Below are 18590 nucleotides of genomic sequence, written 5' to 3' on the forward strand. Positions count from 1 at the left end.
TGTATGTGTATATTGAATGGACGGATGGATGGACAGACATCTGCTCTGGACGCAGAAGACTGAGGGTTGTATAAAAGTCCTGTAATATCGCAGCCTCTGTTTTAATCAGACTTATGCAGGTTTTCATTTTACTAAATTACATTTGAAACATTAACCACACAGGCTTATGGGATAGTGGATTCCCCTCATGTGATGTGTGTGTGTGTGTGTGTGTGTGTGCGTGCGCGTATATATATATATATATATATATATATATATATATATATATATATATATATATATATATATATATATATATGACTGGTGCGTAGTGGGTAAAACTACACTTGCGTAAAATCTCGTTGTGTCTACACGGGAAGGAAAGAATAAACTATTTTAATGGTCTCCAAATTAAACCTTTAAATTCTACATTATTATTATTATTATTATTGTTATTATTATTATTATTATTATTATTATTATTATTATTATTATTTTGCTGTGTAATTGCTTTATAAATAAATAAATAAATAAATAAATAAATAAATAAATAAATATATATATATATATATATATATATATATATATATATATATATATATATATATATATATATGTGTGTGTGTGTGTGTGTGTGTGTGTGTGTGTGTGTGTGTGTGTGTGTTGAGTAATGGTCACAGCGGTGCGGGTGGGCCCAGTTCTGGTTCTGGGTGTAGAACCCGGGGCCTGGTTCGCCGGTGGTGGTCGGTGCTTTCAGCTATTCGTGGGCAGGTGTGTGTGATGTGCAGATGTTCACCTGGACCTGGACCTGGACCTGGACTCATCGCTGATGGAAACGGTCTCGGTTTGGAGGACGCGGGCGCGCGGGGAAAAGCAAAGCACTAGAGCCACTGTCTGTGCTTTTCTTCCCACACTTGAAGAAAATTGGAAGCGAAGATTGAGTTCATCTAGGCTGAACTAGCAGCCCTCCGGGGGGAATATCTTATCCGGGAGAGCGCTTTCTCAGACGGTGAAAGTGAAATGAGCAGTGTCAGGAGGACTGCGCCCGGACTTCTAATCCCACCTGTCACTGGTGAGGGTGTGTGTGTGTGTGTGTGTGGGGGGGGGGGGGGGACACCGGCACCGACCCCTATTCTGTTCACAGAGATCACACAGGTGTAAGAAGGAGCTGAACTGGACTCAGACACATGCTACTTCTGTTTTGCAGTTTCAGATTTGCTCCAGTTTCTGTAGTGTTTTTATATTTATTGTGAACATGTTATTGAAAAAACAACGGAATAAACCCTTTTCATATACAGAAGTTAACAGATTATATATGGATCCTGCATGTACATTTGTTCCATATTGACTTTTTATCAGACAACGAAGTGAAACGCATTTCATTCAAGCATCGCCTTTCCACCTGCATGATCATTTACTTTTGAAGAAATTTTCTCCAATGTGTGTTAGAGATCAGCAGCAGTGAACTCTACAAGGACACTCATCTTTATTGTGGAATCTTCACTAAAACACAAGTGAAATCGAAGTGTTTCTCATCTTCCTGGCTGGGACCCCACTACCGGAGCCCTGCTGGCCCCGGCGGGGGGGGGGGGGGGGGGGGGGGGGGGGGGGGGCTCTCCTCCGGGAGCCACTGCAGTGAGCTATTTATGGTCTCCAGTAGACCCAGGTCCCGCCTCTCCGGAGACATTTTCATATACCATGTTCCAGACGCCTCTAAGCTCTTTCTCTTCTCTTTGTACACCTACGGAGCGGATGCTTTTCCACTCGGGGGGCCTCCTCTTCCTGCTCTCCTATTGGCCCCTACCCCAGCCTCTGCCGCGGTGACGTCAGGGCCCCGCCGCCCCTGCTGCGCTGAATGGACCGAGCAGCCCTGTCTGAGCCAATCCAAAACAGCTCGGCACGGCACGGCGCAGCACGGACAGACACGGAGACACCATCCCGGGGAATAGAGAGATCATAGGGACCGAGGGCTTAACGGCGGGGGGGACAGAGCGCTCAGAGTGGGGAGGAAAAGGCCTCTGAAGCCTCCACATCAGCTTCATCTGACTTGACACGTTTTTCTCCAGTGGACGGGACTGGGGGGAGCGCGCCCACCGTGTTGCGGGTGTATGCGTGTGCGTTTGGATCACGATGATGCAAAGCGCGGCGGTCCTACCGACAGAGAGTCCTGTAAAGAGTTTACCGGAGATTCTCGGAGTACCACTGCAACGTAAGACATTTCCTCTAACCTTCCTGTTAGTATGTAAACGGTGTGTGTGTGTGTGTGTGTGCGCGCGTGCGTGCGTGCGTGTGTGTGTGTGTGCGCGCGCGTGTGTGTGTACGCGCGCGTGAATGTGTGTGTGCGTGTGTGTGATGTATCTGAGATGCGGTGGGACAGAGAGGGACAAGGCTTCATTTAACGAGCATGAGGAGAGATGAGGCGGCTGTACATCAGCCTGAACACGGTCACGTACAGGCCACAGTGTGTCACGCTACTTATATTTCAGTGCAAGACATGAAAGAGACGGCTCAGATTGTATTTTTTTTACATGGCCTTTAGTCATTTGGCTGCATCCGCATGTTCACCTCATCTGTGCAACCCACTCTGCATCCTGCAACGGGCTGCACCAGCGGCATCTCATTGACGAGCCACATCCTTCAGGAAGGGGTTCACATATGTAATACTTCTATCGTTTTTTCACTTTGAAACTCTGCTTTGGCTTTGTTAGGTTTATTGGAGTGTGTGCGTTAAATTTACAGTGAGTTTTTTTCTTCTCGTGGGCAGTCGTTAATTTGTAAAGGATCCTGGATGGTCAAAAGATCAGACGCAGTTGTCATCACCCTTCAGACAAATACTCAGTGACTTTGACTGACTCCAACACATACGTACTAGACTTTAATAGTGTTTATGAAGCAAGGCCTGAACATCTGAAGAGAATTCTTTATTTTTTTATTATTATTATTATTATTATTATTATTATTATTATTATTATTATTATTATTATTATTATTATTATTACAATATACACTGGTTATATATCTAAGCAGGAAAACTGATTAAGGCTATTATTTCATGAAAATAATTTTTATATTTGTCTGCTCATGATTGAATCTCCTATCTGTCAGCATCAGAAGCGACAACTGCCTTATACATCTGTTCACCCCGGTGTGTTAATCTGTACCAGGCCCTTCATAATCTGATTGTACAATCAAGATAGAAATGCAGTTGGATGCATCTCCAAATCTGACCTAAGTATTTACAGGCTACTCTGCACAATGTACAGATGGACGTGGTCTGATAGGGTACAGGGAAAATAAAAACACACTATAAATAGGATAAAACACTCATATAATTAATTTATTGTTCATTGGTTGCAAATTGCGGGATGCAGGTTTTTCAAGTATCTCGAAATAAACATTTTCATTGTCAATGTGTACATCTGTTTGTTTGTTGTTGCTGTTGTTTTTTTTTTAAAATAAGAACAATTATTTGGCATAAATGTATTTTAGTGTAAAATAACAAATGCAAACGCAAACAGGATTATTGTATTTGTCATTTTTAAGACCTACAGTATTTAAGAGTCCTAGACCCCGTCGCCCTTTAATTTTTTAACTCGAGGGATGCAGATTAAAAGATTGGACAAAGATCCTGCCACTCAGCCCCCTGCAGGGCCAGCATCCGTCCTGCGCGGAATTAAACTTGGATTATTCCAGGAATAAAAGCAACAGAGAATTCATCTGAATATGTTTTAAAATTATTATTTCTCATAGACTCAGTGCTGTGCTGACTCAGGAGTAGTTCAACCAAACCTGCAGGGAGGCTATTAGTCTGGGATATAAAGTGTTTACTCCTCGTTTTAATTAACACAAATCATTTGACAATTGGAAGCATGAGAGGCTGCCAGAATGCACTTCTCCCAAAAGAAAAAAAAAAAAAAAAAAAAACTAACACTCTCTTAAAGCAGTTAGGTTGTTAAACGCTTCAGTGGCATCATGTTGTTTAAAGGGGTGTGTTTCACTTATACCAAATGACCGACGAGAGTGATGAGAGTGTGATGTAGTGAAGAGTGGAAAGCAGAGGCAACTGATACTAAAGATATGAAAAAGACGCAGAAGAAGAGGAGAAACTAAATCACCAGGTCGACTCTCTCTCCTCTCTCTCTCCCGGATCTGGACCTGACCGTCCTGTCCCGATGCCAACATCCCGCTGCTTTCCTTTCAGCACCACTTCTCTCTCCGGTCCTTCCACCACACCTCTGTCTCTCTCCAGATTTATTAAAACACATCCTACTAGTTCTCATTTATACAAAAAAAAAAACAAAAAAAAAAAAAAACAGAGCCACAGATTCCGAAATAACTGATTCAGTTCCTGCTGAAACAGATGTGTGTGCAAACTGAAGCAACGCTCTTTTCACAAAAATATCTGCTGACATTTATTCGTTTTATTTTTCCTGCTCTGATTATATTTAAACATACTTCACATTTGTCCCCAAAATACTGCAAAATATTACCAACGTATTTCCAGGAATTTTGACTGAATCTGAGATAATGTCTAACGTCTAAATCCGCGGATGTGCGTCCACATTGTGTCGTGAGGCTGTCCTGGAACTCTTGTTGCATAACCCGGGAGCTTTGTTTTGCAGACTGTGCTGTGATGAGATTAGGCAGAAGACATCTTGAGCTTTAGACGGTTATTATTATAAGATGATTTCACGGGCCGAGATCTTTTCTCTCGACAGTAAACCGCCTCGCTGCAGTGTGTGTTTGTATGTGTGGTGTGTGTGTGTGGGGGGGGGGGGGGGGGGGGGGGGTGTAAAGGCGTTTTCTAGTGTTTTGTTCACCGGACAATTTAATGTGCAATTAGTTTTAATTAGCACTGGATAATGTGCGGATATTTTACAATTAAATAAAATGTAAAATTAGCTCATGATGATGAAAAAATGTGTGTTGATGTCGCTGTTTTGGTTGATGGGACAAAGCCATATATGCAACATCAATCGCATTAGTTCGCTCATTTAAGAGAAAAAACGTTTGATAACATCAGAACTAAAATTCAACTTGTTTAAAAATCAAGCAACCCTATACAATTATAGCCTGAGAGAAGACTGCATCTGGTTCATCTTTTAATTTCAGTTTTCAATAATTTCTCAAAAATTGCACCTAACTTCAATATGCGTAGCGTTGAACGTCTTTCTCCTGTCTTTAACGATAAAGATGAGCTGAAGCGAACATTGTGATGGTTTGTGCAAATTCCTCATGATCTGCTGCTGCTTTTCAGTCACATCAATGAAATGTAATCTCGCCTTGACCCTGATTTACTCTGAGCAGCCGCCGCGTTTCCTTGCAGTGATCATACAGTGTACATCCCATAAAACACATTCCCACGCGTGATCATGAGTCAGAATAAAACGCTCAAGACTAAGGCTGAAAATGAATCAATGGGTTATGATTGTTGAAAACGAAAATTAATCTGCTCGGACGCGACCCGGGTTCAGCACCTTGGACAGAGACGGACATATCTGTACGAATGAACGGTTTATTAACAATTCTTTTACCATGTACTTAATGTTATCAAATTTTAAAGTCTCTTCAGTAAATTATTAAAATAAGTACAACAATAATTGTGGGGCGGTTAAAATAAAATATCAACTACGGTCATTTATTTTTAAAGTATGCAAAAGATATGGGTAAATAAATAGAATTAATTCATTCGAATAAAATGTGACAATCAGTAAAGTTTTAATGCAGACAAAATCTTACATCACCATCCTTTTTATGATATCAAACCTTTTGATTCAGGTCGCTGTGGGCATGTGTAAATGACTCTTTCCTATTTTATTTTAATATTATAATTTATTTTGTGCCTTTGGAGTTTTGACACCTTATGCTCTTGTCTCTTCCTCTGTTTCCATCGCAGAGATCCCTCAGTGTGCGGGCTGTAGTCAGCACATCCTGGATAAGTTCATCCTGAAGGTCCTGGACAGACACTGGCACTCCAAGTGCCTCAAGTGCGCCGACTGTCAGACCCCTCTGGCGGACAAATGCTTCTCTCGAGCAGGAAGTGTCTACTGCAAGGAAGACTTCTTCAAGTTAGTGTGACCTTCTCTTTTCTGCCTCTCATCTTTTTTTTGTAATCTGTTTTGATTAATTTATTTTTGTTGCATTTGTCGTAGACCATGTCAAATAAATTCGTTGTTTTGTTTTTTTTTATCAGCTGTCAGACGAAGTTCCTTGGTTAATAACAAATTATTCCAAGAGGAAGAAAAATATCAAATGTCGCGGTGACTTCTTTTTATTATATTTTTTTTTTTAAAAAGAGAGAGAGAGAAAAAAACGAGAAAAAACCCACTGAAAAGAATAGAAACAGAAGCAGAACAGTGTTTTTCAACCTTGATGTCGGGACCCCAGGTGGGGTTGCCTGGAATTCAAATGGGGTTGCCTGAAATTTCAAGTAATTGATAAATTAAAAATAAAAATTTACTAAGAAAAATATATAGTGAGTTGAGGGAGACAATCACAATACATAAAAGACATGACAAACTCTGAAGCTGAAACTGAAGCACTGTGGTACTGTTTATCTTTCAAATGTTCATTGTGGTCAGTTTAAGATGCTGCAGCTCTTTCATAATTCATACTTTAAGTTATTGTTTTTTAGTATTAATTTGCAGCCTTGTAAATACAAGCTGGACTGACTGTACATATCCTGACCAAAGAAAATAAAATCCTCACTTTGTGCAGTAATCTCAACCTGACTTTTCTGCCTCCTTCCATAGTAATATACATTATACAGCCTACATTTCGTCTAAAATTAACATTTATTTGCAACATAGTATAGCAAACTATTAAATGATCAAAAACATCAATTTTAACCAAAACAAACAAACAAAAAACTCTGAATGTCTGGGGTCGCAAGAAATTTGTGATGGGAAAATGGGGTCACAAACCAAAAAAGGTTGGGAACTACTGCTGTAGAAGTTTATTTGTGTTAACTATGCTATATGCTGCCATAAAAGGAAAAGGTAAAATACAGCGTTTAATATTGATATAGCAATTGCCTTTTTAATTGAGAAACCAGCATAACAGAAAAAGAATGAAAAAAATGTAAAAATGTTTTGTTTTCTTTTTTCTTTCTTTCTTTCTTTCTTTCTTTCTTTCTTTCTTTCTTTCTTTCTTTCTTTCTTTCTTTCTTTCTTTCTTTTTACTTTTGACTGACCTTTATCTACAACTGTACAGGATCAGTAGATCTGGGCTTTTTCCTAAATCATCTTTGAAAGGTTTTAATGCTCAGAGCTTGAATCAGACCTGAAGAGCTCTGAGGATTCTGAAGTTACCTGTGTTAATCCCAGCCAATGGGGGCAGAAGGGTTTGCATATTCAAACCATGGTCACAGACACATGTGACCAAGGAGGAGGGGATGATGGGCTTAAACACACAAATACACACATACACATACTCATTTTTCCATGGACACTCGTGCGTGTGCTTCCCAGCAGTGATTTGGAGGCGTCACCTTGCTCTTTTTATTTCTGTGGACTGGCCGTGTGATTTAAAGCCTCCTCTGAGTCAGTCTTTTATTGGTTCTCCTCAGGGTGTGTTTATGGTGAGCACCCCTCCTTCCTCCTCTTCTTTTTCCTCTCTTTTTCCTCTTCTTACTCTTTCTTCTTCTTCACCTCCTCCTCCTCCTCCTTCTCCTTCAGATCTCAGTGCTTCATCTTCATACACATAAACATGCAACCGTGTACACACATTGGCACACAGACTGCACACACAGTGCATTGATCCTCTCCATCCATCAACATGAGGACAGGTCTATCGTTAACAGAAATGCATTCCAGTGCTGATTTTTCCCTCTACAGCAGCTGGAACTACTATTAATACAGACACTGTGCCATCATTCTTGGCTGCAGTTGAGGAAATAGCTGTCTAGCATGTGAAATTTTAATCTTGGTTGTTCTCACTATCTCCATCAACCTGTAACACGAGTATAAATAGGAGAAGGATGTCAGTCGAAAGCCCTGTTGGTGTTTTGCATCAAATTATTGAATGCTCTGCACTGTCTTCATCTCTTTCTACTGCAGGCGTTTTGGAACAAAATGTGCATCATGCCAACAAGGGATCCCTCCCACGCAGGTTGTGCGGAAGGCGCAGGACTTTGTGTATCACCTGCACTGCTTTGCCTGCATTATGTGCAGCCGACAGCTGGCCACCGGGGATGAGTTTTACCTCATGGAGGATGGGAGGCTAGTGTGCAAAGTGGATTATGAGACCGCCAAACAAAACGGTAGGCTTGTCTGCATGGATCCAGCAACAGATGATGGAATAATACAGATAGACTGGTTTGTCAGATTAACTGAAACATCAATATCAGCAGAAATTTGGTTCAATATAGTGGCTTTGTGGGAAAACACCAGCTGAACAAATAAAATTTCTACCTATAATTACCTAGATTTTTGCAGTTAGTTTGACATTAAGTTGCAGGGTTATTGATTAATTACATAATGATTATGTTCAGTGATTCATGGTTGCTGTATTTTGACTTTGGCCTTCAGTTCAACAGTTATCTGGTTTCTAATAAAGTTACAGTGAGTCATTTTTACAGGGATTGATTTTGACTGATTAATCAACTATCAGCCCTTTCATGCTTGAAACTATCACTACTGAAGGTATCTCAGCCTTTAAAAATAAACCATTGGCCAATCACTTAGTTGTCCTGTTCAATAAATAAATAAAAAGCAATGAAAATATGCATAAAAGAATATAAAAACAAGGTGATCAGGAGGAAAGAAAATTAATCTGCAACAATATCTTCCTGGGAACAAATTTTATTTCTATTTGTATTTTACGCCTCCAAGTCTCGTCATTAATGTGACAAGGCTCAAGTATGGCAGATGGATAAAAAAGAAGAAACACACTAAAAGGAAAGTAACAACTAAACACAACTAAAACAGATTAAAGTAGACAATTAATACCCTTGTATATCATTCTGTTACAGCTGTACCCTGTCAAATCATGCTTAACTTTTTATCCAGGTTCCAGTGATATCAATATAATAATAATATCAGCCTTTAAAAATCCACTGTTATCAACCACTACAATGAGATGCAATGTAAATATACCTTTATTTAACAAAAAAGACATCAAGGCTGATTTGAATCTCAGTCCATGGTTTTCAGGGTGGGAGTGGCTTCACTTTGCCACATCAGATAAATACGGTGTCTCAGTGGAGGCTGTGACAGAAGCAGTGCAGTGACTATGGATCTATGGTGTTTGTCATCTGGGTGTACATTCTGTCTTGCTCTCTTCCTTCTGAGACTCCCATGCATCTCAGATTGATTATGTAAAGTGGAGCAATGCTCCTATATGGAGCAGCCCCAATAACTCTGTTCCTTTGGCACTTGGGCTGAGTAGATTTATGTCCTCTGCTGTGGGAGTGGGACAGATGCACAAGGACAATAATACACTTCTCATACATGACCGTTCACTTCATTTAACACACATATACTCCACGCCAGAGGCAAGAGGGCACTGCCTGTTTAGGTAATATGATGATGTATAAGAAGAACAAGTCACTCACACTCTTGATGGTGTTTTCAGATGATTCAGAGGCAGGGACCAAGCGACCGAGGACCACCATCACAGCCAAGCAGCTGGAGACCCTCAAAAGTGCCTACAAAAACTCGCCGAAGCCGGCTCGCCACGTCAGAGAGCAGCTGTCCTCTGAGACGGGATTGGACATGAGAGTAGTACAGGTACACAATGGTGCTGATGTAGAATCTGCTGGTCCATCTGCACACCACAACATCTGCTTACCTAAAACTCAAATGAGTTCATGATAGTTTGTCAATGAATGTGGATCAACCTTCTTAAATTATTTATGTTTTTTTTATCTCTTACTTTCTTATCATGAAGTCAAAGTAAATAGTTCCCAAACTTTTTCAGGATTTTCTAGATTGAAAAGATAAATCCAGTGTCTCCCCAGAAAATAAGCATCCATAAATCTAATAAATCATAAATTCCTATAACATCTACATATCAGTCTATGTTTGATTACATTTCGAGGTCCAGGATTTTAGGAGAGAGAAAAGGAAAGGACTCTGTGTTGTATGTTTTACTCTGACAGTTGGTGACCCAATAAAAAACATTCTGTGATCCATCATAGGTCCTGAATCTAAGTTTAAGGAATGCAGGATCAAAGAGTCTAATATCTAAAATATAATGGAAATATTGAATGATTTCAGTAAAATCAACATTTATAATGAGAAGCATTCTATTATTCCAGTCATTGTTATTATAACCCTTTGTTTTCTTCTCCACAGGTTTGGTTCCAGAACCGACGAGCAAAAGAAAAGCGTCTGAAGAAGGATGCAGGTCGACATCGCTGGTCTCAGTTTTATAAAAGTGTCAAACGCAGCAGAGGAGGAGCTAAGGTGGAGAAGGAAAGCTCAGCTGACGATGCAGGTCTCAGTGACAGCGAACTGAGCTTCAGAGGTAGATATTGAGCTGCTCAGTTCAAGTTCATATCAGTTCTTGTTTGAAAGAGGTATTCCTGAAAGGGGTCTGTCAGTCATGCTGTTGTGCTAATTGGATCAAGGGAGCCTACAAGCTGCTAAATGATATGCTTCTGAGTGCAGCTGCAGTTTAATGTGTCTTTGTGGAAATTCATTAGTTTTTCTTCCTCAGTGCATCACTTGGGCAAATCCAAAATGGCATCTCATTTCACATTCCCGACACCCAACGCTTGTGGCCACTGACACATCCTCCTCCCATGAGTTTGTTGCTGTGATGGAGATTATTGGAAAACAGAGCAGGCTCTTAGTGGGATGCAAATGACAGTTTAGACATCTCTTTGTTATTTAATGTTCGCAAAGCCCGTTTTGGGTAGCCATAAAAGTCTTAAAGCCACTTTTAAAAAAGAAGGCAATTTTTATGAGAAATGAAAACATGGTGACAGAAACTCTATAAAGCATGTAAGGCTTTTAGTCAATTAGAGAGAAAGCGCTCTGGGGTATTGTTGTTATTCAAGCCACCCATGGGAGTGATTGATACTGAAGCAAATATTTTGTGCTGTAGTAATTGCACAAATACAGACTTGCTATGTTAGGGAAGAAGCTAAAGAAAACACTTTCTCACCTTTACACTTTCAACAGCTTCTACTTACCTGAACAAAATAATGCTCTCATAATAAATTTCACGCATAAAAGCAATTAATTGTATTGAAATATAACAGTTACATAATGTTCATACTGTTGATGTGCATGAGTTTTTACACTTCTCATGTTAAGTGATGCTGTCTCCTCCATAGACGACCAGGTGCTGTCAGATCTCAGCCACACCAATGGGCTTTATGGGAGTGTTGGGGATGTGACCAATAATGGCATATTGAATGGCGGCTTTTCTGTCGACGCAGCGGGGCAACCCTACCATGACATCCGAGCAGGAAGTCCCTACGGCCTGCCTCAGTCACCTTCCTCCATCGCCTCCCTACCGGGCCACACCCCTCTCCTCAACAACTTGGGCTTCAACATGGACAGTCTGGTGGCGCAGGGTGGGCCCGGGGGGGTCGGACAGGCTCTCAGGGCCATGGCAGGAGGCCCCAGCTCAGACCTCTCCACAGGCAGCAGTACAGGATACCCTGATTTCCCCACCAGCCCTGCCTCCTGGCTGGACGAGATGGACCATTCCCAGTTCTGAGCGTGTGGAATCTGTGGCGCTACGAAAGAAAAAACTCACAAGGCTTTTTACATTTCTTTCTATCGTCCTCTAAGACTTGTGTGTTTGTGATGTTGGGTGAAGAGGAGAAGAAAGACAAGAAGTGTGACTCAGTCCTTCAGCAGTCTAAGTGAGAAGTGGGATAGGGTCAAGATGTGTAGTCCTATATTGCAAACCGGAGAAATTCAGTGGTGGACGTCTCCACACTGAGTGAAATGACTGGACAGAACACACCTGAATGTTCAGTCTCAACAGTGTATCATACTGTTTTCACTTTTAACTGACTCCATTTTGTTCTTTCACTCTTGAAAACTGATACCAGATTTGGGTGTTCCGATATGTAAGTGGATTATGCTCATGGGGAGGTGATAATCTTCTCACCCCCTCTAAAAAAAACCCCACATCATCTTTGTTTTACAGCTACAACATTAGGGCTACAGTCTAGATCAAAGTCTCGATAAGACCCAGGAGGCACCTGCATGCTTCTCATTCATAATGAGCAGAACTGCTGTCTGGCCATATCAAAGCCTTTACATTGGCAATGCACTTTACTCTCCTCTTCTTTTTCCAATGTAAGGACAGGAATGCAGAGAGAATGAGAGAAAAAGAGGAGAGACATATGCACAAGGCAAAAACACAGTGTTTCATTGGGATAGAAATTTACAAGAACAGTGGCACAAGTGTGAATTTTGAACCATGAAAAAATGTTTTTTAATGTATTGCTGAAGCTTACATAACTAAGTTATAACTAGTAAGTAGATGGCCGTTTGTCTGTCTGTCTGTCCACCTGTAGAAAGCTGATATTTCCTCCATTGAAATGGGGGCAAACACTGTTTGCTACACAGCAGGTCTGTCGTCTCTATATTTATAGATGCTTGACTTGTTCTTGTCTGTGTAAAGCTGTCTGCTGTCGGAGCCCAGAGCGGAATCTGTCAGTATTAAATCATTTGTTTTCAGACTCACCAGGAATCAGAGCATTGTGTTGGAGGACAGTTGAGAACTTTAGGGTTCGGGAGCAAAGAACTGTTCTTGTACTACAGTACAGTGTATCCTAATACATTGAAGTTATTTAAATGCACAGAAGACTTGCAGATTCTTCTACAAATATCACAAACATGCTACTGACATTCAAAACACCAACAAGTATTAGCAGGGACACTGTTAAAACAAACTGTCGTTCTTGTGTTTCCTCAGTCTGATCCCGGCTTCTCGTGGTAATCTACTCAGTCCAGCAGAGCTTTAGCTTTGCCTTGTATCAACCTACTTACTAACCCCAGATGTGGCATCAGGCAGCCCGCCTGGCTTCCATATCAGAGGGATTACCACTGTAGTCCCCCACCAGTCGGGGTGATACTGCAGGATCAGCCACGGCTTCTGTGGTTGTTACAGTTCAGACCCACTTTCAGACACATGTGAGCTGTATCTTAAAGCCCACACAAGTAAAATAAAGCAGTTATTCACTTAAAATAAAATCTTTTTCTGAAGTATCTTCGATCTACAAACTGTAAGTGGAGCCAATGGTTTCATTTAACCTGGTAGTTGGGTCAAAATCAGAAGTTAATAAGATCTAGGGAAAAGTTTGCTTAAAAAACACATATCACCAGGAACTTAACTGTGTCATCACCTTTTTGTACGAAAATTGCCAAGTCCTTTTTCTTTCTTTCTTTTTTCAAATCCACAAAGACACAGGATTCAGAAAATCATATTCAAACACAAAACCATGTCAGTTTGGTTAAGTCTGTGTTGCCTCAGAAATTTGCATCTTAAGTGTTGTAAATTTTGTACAGTTTGAAAATGTGTTGACCGTCTTGTTTCATGAGCGCTATTTATTATTGCCATGTGTCTTTGAAAAAGATGTAAAAGAGAGCACTGAATTTATTCATTTATGCCTTCTGTGTAATGGTATGAACTGTGTACAGTCAAATCTATATGAGGAAATAAAGCTGAATTGTCTTTGGGTTAGTCTCTGTGCACGTCTCTTTAATAACGCAGCCTGCAGTGATGAATGTGAGACTTAAGATTTTCAGCTGAACTTTGTTTCCAATACATCAAAGGAAAAATATCTGCTGTAGGTGTTTTTATTATTTTGCCTTATCTAAACGCTCTTAGAGGGAGTTAAGCTGCAAATTCATTTACCCATTGAGAGCATTTACCACACACTTAGGGCTCTATTCAATTGTGGAGATCCATTTAGTACCACCAGCAGACAGTGGTCAGTCAGTTAACAGTGATTGATGCTGCTTTCCTCTCTCGCTCTTGGAGTGGGGGTGACAAGAAAGATACATGAGGAAGAAAGAGATAAAGCGAACAAAGAGGAAAAAAATAAAAGAAGTGGAGAAACAGTTGCCTCACAGGCTGTTGGCCTCACTGATCCTCTCACACAGCGGCAGATTGTACTGCTACAGTCAAATCTTTCCTTAATCCGCCGGCTGTTAACTAATTGTGGAGCGCTTTGTGAAATATGGCCAAATATGCTTTGTGGTCAGGCAAAGAGGGAAATGCTAACTGCTACAAGGGAAATGCTACAAGCTAACTGCCTATATGCAGGCAGTTAGCTTGTATGTCAATATGTCACGCTGGTAAACAGACAAGGTCCTCTTTTCAGCTGGGGCAAGAAGCTGAAGACATGGTTCTCCATTATAACAACAAATTTGTGGTTTGTTATTTTGACTGGCCACCAACAAAAATGCTAAATTATTATTATTTTTTGTTGCAATGTCAATACAGTCAAATGTACATCTTTACTATGTCTAAGGTGATTTTATTAAGTTGTTTAGGTCTTGTACAAGCCCAGGTGACGCTACACCTTAATTAACCATACAGACATGACAACTAGCCTGTATGTCTAAGGTAGTTAGCTTGTTTCACAATGTAACATCACATAAATGGATTTAAATTTTGACCGGCCACCAAGCGAAATACTTTTTATTTAGTCTCATACACTATGAATTTTTTTACTAGCACAAGGTGGCTAGTTAGCTCATTTCCCATCGTAACACAACCCACAAAACAGCATCAAGTAAATGGTGTCAGTGTGTCAGATAACAAAACTGATATCATAATTATTTTAGCTAAGTTGTTTACATTTCCATGCTAGTCAGCTCATTTCACGATATAACACAATGTCTTGAGGATTATATTTTGACTGAATACAAATATTAGACATGTCTTTTTATTTGTTTTAAGCCACATATGGCCAGGTTAGGGTTAGGTTAGCGACATAGTCCACAATCCAGTACATCAACTGAACAAACTAGGTGTAACATCAGTTTTTGTTGACTACAAACAGATGCACCATTTTCACCCTTTTGGATAGTCTTTTATATACTGTACCATACCAGCACTTAAACATGATAATTTGCTATAAACATACGTGGCTGTTTCTTACTAGTTTTGCAGGAAGTGTGAGACATATTAAGATGTTTGCCCTGATGTTGATGATCCAAGACACGGCAGGGAGCACCAAGCCAAATTTATTACGACAGATATAATTATGGTGATAAAATATAAGGTCCAACATAACTGTTAATTAAGAATCTGGTCCAGACCAGCTCAAAATGTACAATGTCATGAGATAACTTTTGCTATGATTTAGTGCTATGTAAATAAAATTTGATTTGATTTCATTTTGATTGTTCTTCCAAAATCTAAATGTATTAAATTCATCCAGTTATTAACATAGGGAGGAAAAAAGAAAACCTTTTACTATTTGTGTATTGTAAATGTGTTGTCATTAAACTACCTGGTTCCCACTGAGGACATGACCTCAGTGTCCTGGTGCTGCTGTGATCGTAACTGTGCACTTGTTTCAGCTCAGACTAGCGTTTTGCCCTGAGCTGCAGTTACAGCATTAAAAACCCTCTCAGGTTTCAGTGGATTTATCCCCTGTAACTATGGTGTTGGCTAACTATGTACAGAATTATAATGAAATTACACCACAGTATACATCTGTGTGAGACTCATTTGTATGCAGTGGAGTGCAGCATTTGTCTGAGAGCAGGCCAACCTAACCCAAACTTAAGTGTTATCGATTCCTTTGTGTTTTAGCTATTCCTGTTGCATTATAAAAACAAAAAGCAAAGAGTCAGCCTGGTTTGGAGTTTGCACGTTTGCATAAAACGCCACAAATTGAGCTGATTTTTATTTAAGCATTGATTGGCTGGGATATGGGCATTAATGGATAGGCTCTAATAGTACTGCCTTACAAAGATAAAGAGCCACACAGACAGTTAGGATAATTTACACGCCACTTACAGCACTAGTATACAAATAAATCTGAGGAAACTCCACCACTGTTGCTTTTGCGAAGATGACAAACACAAGCACAAATGCCATTATCATCGATCGCAAGGCTTTTATTACAAACTTCCTGAAGGAAACAGTTTTTTTTAGTCTGAAGCAACAGGGAATAAATTAACATGTAAAATAGATAGTATTTGTTTTGGGCTGGAAGTCAATCTTACAGCATGGAGACAGGACATTTTTCTCCACAAACGACTCCATCTTAACTACAGTGAACAATGATCTACAGGATGACTGAGTGAGTCTTAAAGAGGAGCTGGAGTCAGAGTGAGGCCTCTCAATGACACCCTCAAGGTTGTGAGCTCAATGCTGTTTTAATGTGAAATGAGCCTTTTCCACTCGATAATCACCTTACTGCAAATATCGGTTAGATGACAGGGAAGCAGATGAGGAGGGTTCATGACCAACAGGGAAACATGACAAATATTTGTGAGATAATACTATGATATGTGCATTGTAAGCTGCCTCATGAGTTATATTTGAGGCTGCAAACAGGACTCTTACTGTTTGCTGGCTTACATCTGGAGTCTGAAAGCTCAGGTCTTAAGTGTCAGTGGATGGCAGAAATGCTTGTTCATCACCATAAACTACACATAAAGCTTTAGAGCAGAGCCCTGGACTCACTCACATACACAAATATAGTGTTGGACACCAGTGAATGAGTCTCTCTGATATTAGCGGGAGGCGTTTGTGCTTACTGTTGGGTTCCCCGCCACGGAGCTCTGGGTGGGTGTGGGAATGGGGATGCTGCTGCAGCGTGAGAAGGAGGAGGAGATGGAGGAGGTGGGATCGGTATGTGCGGGGGGTGGTTGCATTAAAAGCTGGCCAAAGCAACAACATGGTATTGCTTTTACAGGAGAGAGAAAGGAAAGGAGAGGTTTAAGGAGGAGAGAGAGTGAGTGGGCAGAGCGCTAGTGAGAGAAAAATGAAAGTAGTGAGTATTCTTCAGGAGGAATACACACATCCACAAATACCTCACATCTGGGCAATATGAATTAGAGCTGCAGTTATCAGTTATTTTGTATTCAATTAATCTGTTGATTATTTTCTTCGATTTGATCAAAAAATTATCTGAATAAGAGACAAAATTTGAAAAATGTGAAAAAGACATGTCTACCAGTTGAAACAACAACCACAAAAAGTATAGAAGTAAAAGGATATACTGTGTGTGTGTGTGTGTATATATATATATATATACACATATATATATAAAACAACAATAACAATGGTATAAAAGTATATATAAAAATATCTATAGATATAAACAACAACAAACAACTCAAATGACATCTACAAACAATATGTGCACTGTTGTCTTCAACACATTTGTATCCAACTTACTAACTTACAAACAACTGAAGATGGAACTAACACAACATATTTTTAATGTTTGTGTGAAATCTTAAAAGTTTAAAGAAGTAAGTGATGGTTCCATTGAAGAAAAATTGTAAATTGTAATTGAATAATTTTTTAAATCAATTCGACTCAAGTAGTCAATTCATTGTTTCAGTTCTGATAAGAATTCACACAACAAAAAGCTGAAAACACATGAAGTGCTGTGATCTGGTGTGTATAGATATGACAATATTAGATGTTTAAGTGTCTTCATCAGTCTAAAGAAGAATATTTATACACAGACCACACATAGACACCTATAGACAACCTGGGATAAAGCTTTTGTATCATAACTAAATCACCAAATATTCCTCTATGGATAGATTGCGGTAGAGAGGCAATTCTTTTTTCCATGCTCAATGTTACGACTTACCTAAAGCATCCCATACCTTCATAGGACCTAGGGAGTTTAAAACTGATCTGGTGTGGAGCCTAAGCTTGTGCTAATGCAAAGCATTTGAAACATTTACAGTTTTTATCCCTCGGCCAACTCTGGCCAGAGGGGTATTGTAATTGTTTTGTCATCTGTCTGTCTGTCTGTCTGTCCATTCAATGATGTAGTCACATTGTTTGAACACTGCATTGAGATATTTGCACCAGATTTATACTGTGGATGCATCTTGGCATGAAGCAGAAGCCTACTGAAAATAGGTCACCTTGACATACTTTTTCAAGGTCAAATGGCGACATGTCTTTTCAACGTCGTAATTGCTATATTTGGCCAAGGGGTATTAAAAGTGCACACCACGTTATGTTTCTCAGATCAGATTTGAAATTCTCAGAAGTATTAGTTCAACCTCCATGTCACCGACTCCCTTGTGCACATCATAAAAGTAGTTTCTCATTACATTGAACAAACAGATGTCCATGTAATTTGCTTGTGTACATTGTCTCTTATTTTTTTGTATTTAATAGTCCCTCCCTGCACCACATTTAGTCATCAGTGCATTGCTTGAAAGTATTAAACTGGTTGTCATAGTAAGACATCACAACAGACCGACATGCAACACAATATTTTCCATTCTGCATCACTAGGAACAATATCGACTGTGATGTGGATGAAAATATATGGGTAGACAGACTGTAACATCACTGTCCTGTCATTTACATCTACAAACCTCTAGAAGGGAAGCTCCCCAGCCTTTGACTCTAAATGTGTAATTTTGAGTTTTTCCTTTGTGCAGTGCAGTAAAAGTCTTGCAGTACAAACAGTACTGTACAGTAAA

At 39.9% G+C, this 18590-nt stretch overlaps 1 protein-coding gene across 1 annotated transcript; it reads left to right on the forward strand.

Moving 5' to 3' along the window:
- Positions 1 to 1759: 1759 nt before the first annotated feature.
- Positions 1760 to 13629, forward strand: lhx4 (LIM homeobox 4). Its single transcript, XM_030132356.1, has 6 exons — positions 1760 to 2188; positions 5876 to 6047; positions 8037 to 8239; positions 9553 to 9707; positions 10275 to 10446; positions 11261 to 13629. Exons 1-6 carry the CDS (start codon positions 2110 to 2112, stop codon positions 11647 to 11649), a joined length of 1170 nt encoding a protein of 389 aa, XP_029988216.1. The 5' UTR covers positions 1760 to 2109; the 3' UTR covers positions 11650 to 13629.
- Positions 13630 to 18590: the final 4961 nt, after the last annotated feature.

Source organism: Sphaeramia orbicularis, chromosome 4 (assembly GCF_902148855.1).
Source record: "Sphaeramia orbicularis chromosome 4, fSphaOr1.1, whole genome shotgun sequence".
NCBI classification, from domain to species: Eukaryota; Metazoa; Chordata; class Actinopteri; order Kurtiformes; family Apogonidae; genus Sphaeramia; species Sphaeramia orbicularis.